Below are 9,672 nucleotides of genomic sequence, written 5' to 3'. Positions count from 1 at the left end.
TTGCTGTAACAGATCTGTATTCCCATTTTTATGCTCAGCGACACATATATACAGTAAATATGCTATTTTCTCAGGACACTATTTGGGCCCCGGCATGTTAGGTATCGTTGGAAAGGTCTTGGCCCAAATAGTCGGAAATACTATATCCCCCATGCCTAAAGTGAGGTCTAGGCAAAAATATAGCGGTTGGAAAATTTCGATAAATTTTCAAATCTATACCCATATCTTACGAAGGGGGTACCCAGGGGGTGGTCTGAGGTGTCCAAGAGAACCTCCTCTTCGCCACGTTTCCAACGCCTGCTAAGTGCCCCAATTGGTCCAAAAACGAAAAAGTTATGGGCATTGGAAGTTTGAGCATGTTTTTTTTTAAAGTATTGATTTGTGCGTCCGTCCGTCCGTACGTGTGTCCGGAAACTTTTTTTCCCCCACAGATTCCGGTGCCGATATGCCCAAGCTGTAGCTGGTGTCGGGCCACATCGAAACCCGTCCTCAGATTGACATTTGCAATACAGGAGAGCTGGCTATGGCTTCGCTAGCCTGCATGTATACGATTTTTTCAAGTATTTATTTCGCACACTAGATCAACTCAGACACCCATCGGGCAAACTTAGCTCGTAATTATTTGAGAAGACCTTTAAAAAGTTCCATACACACATGCCAAGGTTTATGTGATATAAAAAAAAAGTGGATTATTATGAAAAATCGACCCCCTTAAATTTCACACCAAACGCGATTTTTCAAAAATCAGACCGATATACTTTTACCAAAAACTGAGCGTTTGTAGCCGGCTACCATACCAACAAAATGGCATATGCCACATATCCGGGAAAATTCGTATTTCGAAGTTCTGGGCATAGGCAATTCATCAATGAACGGAATTTGTACGAAGAGTCGCATTCTACGATGAAATTGCTGCCAAAAATACGCATCTACTGGCTGAAAAAGGCTCACGAAAGACCATATCCGCTCAATTTTCGACGAGCAATCGATTAAAAGTGGTCACAATGAGATCTGAGGCTATTTCATGGTCGAAAAATAGGTCGGATTGAAGTGAATTTTCCAACTTGCTCTATTTTCACTGAAAATGATGTTTTTGTTCGGAAAACACGTGAAATAGACCTCTGACGAAATTTGGTCTTAGAAAACTGCTATTTTGTCGTGAAAGTAATGGGAGTCCACGAACACTTGAATATCCATTTCGTTGTCATTTTGGTCATAAATCGGCATTTTGGCATCTGAATGTATGAAATTGAACTTTCGTTCGGGGGATACATAAAAAATGCACTTTCCAGAGCTTTGGTGGTTGGGAACTAATATTTTTAATGAAATAATGAGAATCCACAATCGTTTCAACACTCTTTTAATGGTTATTTTGAAATTTAATCATATTTTACCGCATTTTATAATGTGCAATTAGAGGAAATTGGGACTTTTTCAATGGTAGTGGAAATTAGATGCAATCTCCAGAACTTGTGAAATTAGAATGCCAATGTGTTACCTAGAAAATGGCAATTTCCTGATAATAAGACCTTAAAATAGACATACTTCTGGTAAAAATGTATTTTTCCAAAAAAAAGCCTTACAAAAGTAGTGATATCAGATTAAAAACCTCTAGACGAGGTTGAAATGGAGTGACGCTCCTGTGCGTGGTTTTACCACTCAAAATGACTGATATCATTTTGAGTGACGCTGTATTACCATTTCAACCTCGTCTAGAGGTTTTTCATCTGATATATATTGAACGCTAACTTTTGCAGTCCTGATGTCGCAAATAAATTATTTCAAACGCTTACAAGCGCTTCATATGTAAGCATCCCACATTTTTTTCGAAGCGATCCGGGCCGGGCAAATCCGGGTGAATTTCCGAGAAATCCGGGCAATATCCGGGCGATGAGTCCCGAAAATTTTACTCAAAAATCCGGGCGAAATTCAAATTTTTCCCGGGCCGAATCGCTTTAAAGTAAGCGCCAAACGCACAAAAAAATGAAAACATAGTAACAGTTTGCCATTTTTCGCCTTTGTGATACCTGGATAGACGTTGGCGTCAAAAGGCACGCACAGTACATAAGAGCTAATGCAAAGGTCAATTGATGCGCTTAAGTAGCGCCACCTCTAATGATTACGGAGAGTTACCATAAGTCGTATGCAATTGATGTTGAGAAAAAGAAGAAGAAGAAACAGACATTCTATTCATTTACATTGCAATAATGGCAATCAGGAGAGATGGTGCTCATGTGCCGATCATATCACTGTTACAACCCTTCGGTTGGCGTATTCTTCATTCCAAATACATGCTCCGCATGTTTGTTTCTGTTTTAATCCGATTGTGACGACAACCAAATGCAAACTGATATGCATTTGTTCGCGACGTCGATCTACTCATATTGCTAATTGTTTATAGTAATTACACAAACACCAATAAAATATTGAACACAATATCGAAGTCGTCAACCATTTTCTTATGTTTGAAGTGTCAATGAATGAATCAATTACATTTGAGTACAGCATTTTGAATTTTCATTAAACGGTTTCAAATACTGTTCGGAATAGACTGAGACAATTATCATTTTCGGAAGAAAAAAGAATATTGCATTTATGATTCTGGAAAAATGAGAAAATAATGCAATTTTTTGAAAAACAAGAGCGAAATTCGGATCTATTCCTTTGAAAAGTCCGGGCGAAATCCGGGTAAATTTGGCAATATCCGGGTATCCGGGCCGGGCGATTGTTTGGCCGGGTTTCGCCATGAAAATTCGGGCAAACCCGGATTTATCCGGGCAAACCCGGATTTATCCGAGCGATCTGGATGCTTATTCATATGGCCTTTGTCTTATTACCGAAGAAATGTGTTAGTTATTGTTCTTGACCTATTATTTATTCATAACGGAAACTAGCTTTTGTGTCAATGTATTTGCGACTTTTTATGTCTTTTGGTCTAGACTAAATTGTAAATTCATAAATAACCAATTTATTAGATCAGACGTAAATATTTTCATCAATGTATCACCACTTGATAAATTGAATGATGACTTTTGTCTACAATTTCAACGCTTCAGCTGGCCTATCTTTTTCTTAGGAAAAATAAAAGGTGTCTGCTAAACGTCTACAAGCCAAGCAAATGATGTTATTGTTAGTGTACTGCTACAGCGGCGTTATTGTTAGTTCTAGACTATGTCTGTGTGGTCAACGGTCCAGAATAACGTTTAGTATACATTTCTTTGGTAAAAAGGTCCATATGAAGCGCTATGCATTTTGAACATTTTGTTTGCAGGTAGATAATCTGACAAATATATTTACGTCTGTTTAAGTAAATTAAAACCAGAAGATGAAATTAACATTAGATCTTAATCCTTTGATCAGTCCAACTAATCACTAAATCAATTTATATGACAATAATATACAATAGATTTACAGATAAGAACATAAAGATGGATTTTTTCGGTCATTTTCAAAACAAAAAAATCAAAGTCCGAACTTTAAAATAAAAGTCTGGACTCTATCAAAAAATCTCAGGAAAATCAATAAAAATTGCGGTTGTTCCGATGCAAAACATCATTACTTGGTACAACAATCTTCATGTCAACGATAAATATGTGCTTACAATTTAGACTTTGGACTTAAGAATTAAAGTCCGAGCACTTGGAATGAACATAACAGAATCATTTTCTTGGTCTCCATGTCACTTAATCAATGTTTCAAAATCATTTTATTGTATGTACGCATCGAAACTACACTGAAACTCTACACTACTGTATTACAATGTGTATTCACTTTATATATCTTGGAAAGTCTGACATTCATTATGTTTTACCTGGTGAACCAAATGGTCCCGCTTGATTTGGCCCATTGTATTGTGATGTCGATGAATTTGGAGGCGCTCCAGGAAAATTAGATCCTTGGGGTGGTGCTGGCCCAGGTGTAGATGACCCTGAAGGTGCTGGTGAGGCTGTATATTGTGGTGTATTGGATCCAGGTGGTCCTGCAAGTGTGGCTGGACTACTTTGACCACCATCTGGGAAAACTGCGGTAAAGTTCAGTTTGTTTTTAACCAATTGGTTTAATTAAACGACATGAAAAATACGAATATTGAAATATTCACCATTTGAAGCTGTTGATCCAGTTATGTTTCGACAATCTCTATGTAGAACGGGATTTGAGATTGCTGTCCCGTTTTTGTTGCTAACACATTGTTGTAAGCCTGTAAAAGAAATATTATTTAGGCACCGAAATGAGCGAACTAAGCTTATAATATTGTTTACCTAACATTTCTCAAAATTGTTCAGGTTGAACGACTTAAATGGAGATAAAATGACAATTGTCCACTCTAAATTATGTTCGATTCTTTGATATTTCAAATAACAATTATTTTCGAATCTCAAACATGTGAGGAAACAGTCATTTATTTTGGTGTAAACATGTTTGCACTTGTTGTGGTACTAGCCTTGCACTCTATGTATTCTTTTTGATTGTATTTATTTACTTTTAATGATAATATTTTATAGTTGTCACATTATAAGTCCATTAATAGTGTAAATGTATTCTATTTGGTATTTATGATGAAAAAAGTGCAAAGATAAAGTCAAATATTCACTTTAAATACAATAAATTTCAATCCACGATCTCAATGAATTTGTTTCAACTAATTGTTTTATTTTGATTTTTAAATCTGAAGTCACTTATTTCCAATATCCAATAGCGAATCGTGAACATCACCGCAGAAAAATCTATAAAAGAAATTTGAAATCAGAAATTGTTAATTGAAAAAATATAACCTGCTTGACAAATGAATCAAACTCATTTTAGCAGAGTGCTATGCTTTTTATTCAAGCATTTCCACCTGTCGGATGAAAGTACTTCAAGAAGGGTTAAAAAAAACCATCGAATTAGGCTTATAATGGAGAGAGCATTATTTGTCCAAATTTGGTTGGTAATTCGTAGAACACTTTTAAAAAAACTAGTTTGAGTTTTCATAGTATAAAGAAAGTAAAAGATGGCATTTCGTCAACGTATGGTCTTTTTGCTCTCTTTTGGAGAAATATTGGATTGGGTTCGATTTAGTTTGACCGACTGTTACTCTTTTAGATGTTGTGTAAAAACGTATCCAAAGAAAGCTTAATTATTAAATTGGGAATGAGTGTTTCAATCATTGTAGAAAATGGATCGGAAGAAACCAAATATTTTAATATACTAAATAAAAATTTGTAAATTTTCTATTTACATGCACTTTCCACAGAAACACTTTCAATTTTACATCAATAATGATTTCATGGAATTTTGGGGTAAAAACTCGTTTATCCCTTTATTTCACTTGGCTTGCGACTTTTTCAATAACCTTTTTTAAATATTTATCCTTTCTTTATGTATTTTTTTCGTTCAACAAGAGACACCTAATAAATATGTAAATTACCAGAATTATTCAGTTTGAAGAAATCACTTCTTTTTCGTTCAATTATAAACAACACTATACAAATGAAAGCGACTCAACGATGACGACGCCATGATAATTTGGTTGAATTCAATATTCTGTGTGTTCTCGCTTCGGTTTTTGGTTTTGTTTTTGTAGTGTGTTCGCGCGCGCTATTCATATTTCCGTGTGTATGTATTGGATGGAAGCCATCAAAAACACACATACAGAAATAATATGCAAACAATGCAATAAACTATTCATGAAGTTTCAAGTTTAAATTTATGTTTTGATTTTATTTGTTTATTTCAAAATAAGTATATTTTTCGTCAAATTTATTATTTAAATAAAATTCTTACACGTACAGTTTTGCTTTCTGCATGAATGTGCGATAGTTACCGCAATTGGTTACATATACATGAACAATTTATTTTCCAAACATATACATATATAAATACGGATGCATAATCTGAAAAAGATGTTTTTCAAGAATATGGGGGGACAAAGTGAATAACTTCGAAAACAAGAAAATTTTGGTTTGAGCAACAAAAAACTACCATTTTAACATCAATATATACACTCTTATACAAAAATATAGTACAGCATTACGCATAAAACCATCTATTTTTTTAGCATTATTTGACATTACCAATATATTTTTTTCACTAACATCACAAATACGGCGCTGTTCACAAATAGGGTTCTCAAGATCCAGACCACAAATGAAATAGTCAACATTTTTATTGTTGTTGGTTTTTTTTAATGTCAAATCACAATTTGGACAATGGATTCTAGTATTTATATTGCTTGAATATTTTTATTTTTTGAAATAAAATCTCACGTATAAAAAATTTATATACGAATATTAAAATTCGGGTGCGTTCCAAATGAGAATTTTTTTTCACATTATTGTCTGAAAATGGCTGAGTGTCAGATCTCGATGCGTACAAAAAATACATGAAGAACGTAACGCACACATTGAAATAGAATAAGGGACGACAGCATTTGTAAAAAATCAGAATAATCAACGTGAAAGCTGTGTAGTGTCACCTAATGCTCATTTTGCAAGTTTATTTATTATTGTTTCGACTTTTGTTCGAAATTTCGTTACGAAAAATAAAATAAATTAATTTTAATATTGTCGCAAAATGAGATCGTGAATATACTAAAGACGCAATCTGTATATGTTGTTTTTGGTCGAAAAAAATTAATCGATTTTCATATACAAAAGAGAATTTATTCCGAAGATATTACGGAAATTATTTGATTTAAAATTTAGGATCAATTACAAGGAAGTAGTTCAAACAAAGAAATTGCAAAATTTATCAGTTTTCTAGCCAGTAAGGCCGTTGGTCTATATTTGTGATTACCTTTTCTTCGATTTTTGTTCGCAATCATGGGAAAACGCAAGAATCAACCTCTAATAGACTCTGATTCAGATAGCAATAATGATACAGGCTCAGACTTAGAATCGGTAATTTTCAAATTATTGTTGATGATTGAAATAAAATTGTCAGAAGATTGAGTATCTTTAACATTTATATCAGGAGCTCTTATCGTTGGCAAAAAAGAAGAAGAAACCATCAACAAGTGAAAAGGGGAAACCGAATAAGCGCCAAATGTCAGTATCTGATTCTGATTCTGATTCTGAGTCTGGATCTGATTGGGTGAGTTTTATTATAATTTATTTACATTTGATCAAACAACAATGAAAACTATAATATATTTAAAACAAGGATGAGAAGAAAAAAGTTATCGAGGAAACAAACCAAATGGCTAGAAATGACTCAGAGGAGGACGAAAAGTCTGAGTTAGAGGAGGGCCAAGTTTCCACCGATGAAAGCTCGGACAGTTCAGACTCGGAGTTTAATGACGGATATGACGAAAACCTTATGGGAGATGAAGAAGATCAAGCTCGTTTACATGCATTATCCGAGAAAGAGCGTGAAACAGAAATTTTTAAAAGAAGTGAACGGCGTGATGCTCTACGTCGGCGATGGGAGATTGAACAGAAGCTAAGACAAGCGAAGCGCGTTGAACGTGCTAAAGATAAATCAAAAGCACCAAAAGATAAAAAGAAAAAGGAAGAAAAACGTAAACGTCGCGAGCAAGAAAAAGCAGCTTCGCATGTGAAAATTACCACAGGTATTTTCCAAAATTTATCAACATAATTCTCTGCCAGTTTTAGTTTCAGAAGTTTAACTTAGTTCAATTCTTATATCAGAAGAAAAAGTACTGGATTCTAACCTAGCAGATAAGGCGATAGCATCATCTCCTTTATATGAAAATAAAGATGAGTCGATAGTTACGAATTCCACAGCTACAGAATACTTTGATCCAAAAGAAAGATCAAAAGAGCGTAAAAAGAACGTTGAAATGAATCGAACAGACGATAAACGAAGTAATGCAATGGCTGCTCTCAAAGCAAAACGAGAAGGAAAGCAAAGACGAGAAGAGGAAGAAGCCAAACGACAGGCTGAACGGGAAGGCAACGAAGAGTTGGATTCTGGTATAGAATAATAATAAATCAAACTAAAAAATATTTTATATATTTCCATTTCTACCATTTTTTGTGTTTTTTTTTCAAGGAGTTTCTGGTGGCAAATCAACAGTAAAACTAAAAGCATCCGATATTTATTCCGACGATAGTGGAAGTGAGAGTGAAGACAAGCGATCTGGAAAACGATCTACGAGTAGCAGCCGATCTTCTAGTGACTCTGACGAAGAGGATAATTCTACAAAAGCAGCAACTGGTACTAACTAAGAAAACATAATAGATTAAATATCAAAAAAAGTTAAATATAAATATGATTGATTTTAGCTCAAAAGCCTGCTTACATAACCACCAAAGAAGAATTGAACAAATTGCGTATATCTCGACACAAAATGGAACGTTTCATTACATTACCATTTTTCGATAAACTTGTCACCAATTGTTTTGTACGTGTAACAATCGGAAACAATACCTCAAACAATCAACCGGTGTACCGTTGTGCTGAGATTATTGGTGTAGTTGAGACTGCCAAAATTTACTCATTAGGCAAACATCGAACAAATAAAGGTTTAAAACTACGTCATGGGTCGTCTGATCGTGTTTTCCGTTTGGAATTTATTTCAAATCAAGATTTTACTGATTCCGAGTTCAACAAATGGAAAGAAGTTTGCTTAAATGCAAACATTGAAATGCCAACCGTAAACCTAATTGAACGTAAGTTACAGGAGATAAAAGAGGCCTTGGTTTACGAATTTAAAGATGAAGATGTACAAAAAATCATCGAAGAAAAGAATCGCTTTCGTAAGCATCCAACTAATTATGCAATGAAAAAAACATGCTTAATGAAGGAGCGATATGCGGCTGTGTTGCGAGGTGAAGATAATTGAATAGCATTCATATTCTATAATAGAAACGTTGAACGAAATAGTTTTTATATTTTTCTCACAAGGTGAAGACGAACTGGCTCGCGATTTAACCATGCAAATAGAAGAGTTAGAAGAACGAGCAAGTGAACTAGATAAAAAACGTTCAAGTAGCATTTCTTTGATTTCGTACATTAATGATAGAAATCGAAAACGGAATGTTGAAGAGGCCGAAAAAGCCATCAAAGAAGAACTAAAAGCCAACAAGGGAATGAAAATCGATGATCCATTCACTCGTCGATCAACAAAACCAACAATGAAATTCAAACAACGTACAGCTGAAGAAGAGGCAATGCTCATGAAGCCCGCTCCGCCTCCAAATTCGGGTCGATTCAATAAAAAAGAGGAAGACGAAAAGAAACAGTTTGGACCAACTGATAATAATCTATATTCTCTACACGATTTTGAAATTGATCTGGAGGTCACTGTGCCCACGACATCAACGTCTCATGTTTTACCAAAACCGATAATTACAAAGGTTAACGATGCTGCGCCCAAACGGTCACTCAATTTGGAGGATTACAAAAAGAAGCGTGGACTAATCTAATGTGCATTCCAAGACACATTTTACACTAACTGGTGTTATTTTTAAAACATCCTGAATTAATAAGAACTTCGAAACTTGAACTAGTTTAGAGAAAAACCGACAAACATGTACGAATCATGATGTGAGAATATAATAAAATATAATATGAAACCAATTGATTTGTAAACTATAGTTCAAATCAAATTTTCCGTTATTGAAGTAGAGGTGTAACCAATTTATACAATCCATGTGGGGTTCTCTGAGTTTTCAGTTTAACTTCAGTAGTAGGAAAAGGCGGGTTCTGGGCCAACTCTTGCGTCAACCA

At 34.7% G+C, this 9,672-nt stretch overlaps 2 protein-coding genes across 6 annotated transcripts; one reads left to right on the top strand and one right to left on the bottom strand.

Annotated features, from left to right (window-relative positions):
- Positions 1 to 2,644: 2,644 nt before the first annotated feature.
- Positions 2,645 to 6,319, bottom strand: LOC129571054 (cuticle collagen 2-like). Of its 4 annotated transcripts, XR_008688206.1 has the most exons (5): positions 6,054 to 6,319; positions 5,770 to 5,873; positions 4,260 to 4,724; positions 4,100 to 4,198; positions 3,083 to 4,021 (listed from the first exon to the last, which is right to left on the bottom strand). XR_008688206.1 is itself a non-coding variant. In XM_055450823.1 (4 exons), the coding sequence occupies exons 2-4, from the start codon at positions 4,264 to 4,266 to the stop codon at positions 3,801 to 3,803; spliced, it is 327 nt and encodes a 108-aa protein (XP_055306798.1). In that variant the 5' UTR covers positions 4,267 to 4,724; positions 6,054 to 6,170; the 3' UTR covers positions 2,645 to 3,800. The 4 variants fall into 4 exon arrangements, 3 of the variants coding, with proteins under 3 accessions (XP_055306798.1, XP_055306799.1, XP_055306797.1); XM_055450823.1 differs by lacking the exon at positions 5,770 to 5,873 and having other exon boundaries at positions 2,645 to 4,021; positions 6,054 to 6,170; XM_055450824.1 differs by lacking the exon at positions 6,054 to 6,319 and having other exon boundaries at positions 2,645 to 4,021; positions 5,770 to 5,885.
- Positions 6,155 to 9,522, top strand: LOC129571053 (RNA polymerase-associated protein Rtf1). Of its 2 annotated transcripts, XM_055450820.1 has the most exons (8): positions 6,155 to 6,280; positions 6,684 to 6,878; positions 6,952 to 7,071; positions 7,141 to 7,549; positions 7,629 to 7,913; positions 7,993 to 8,157; positions 8,226 to 8,771; positions 8,848 to 9,522. In XM_055450820.1, exons 2-8 carry the CDS (start codon positions 6,801 to 6,803, stop codon positions 9,366 to 9,368), a joined length of 2,124 nt encoding a protein of 707 aa, XP_055306795.1. In that variant the 5' UTR covers positions 6,155 to 6,280; positions 6,684 to 6,800; the 3' UTR covers positions 9,369 to 9,522. The 2 variants fall into 2 exon arrangements, with proteins under 2 accessions (XP_055306795.1, XP_055306796.1); XM_055450821.1 differs by lacking the exon at positions 6,155 to 6,280 and having other exon boundaries at positions 6,424 to 6,878; positions 7,632 to 7,913.
- The last annotated feature ends 150 nt before the right edge of the window (positions 9,523 to 9,672 follow it).

Source organism: Sitodiplosis mosellana, unplaced genomic scaffold, assembly GCF_009176505.1.
Source record: "Sitodiplosis mosellana isolate CC-2019 unplaced genomic scaffold, AAFC_SMos_1.0 Smas_scaffold_1165, whole genome shotgun sequence".
NCBI classification, from domain to species: Eukaryota; Metazoa; Arthropoda; class Insecta; order Diptera; family Cecidomyiidae; genus Sitodiplosis; species Sitodiplosis mosellana.
Note: the sequence above shows the minus strand (reverse complement) of the source record. Positions and strands in the feature narration are given on the sequence as shown.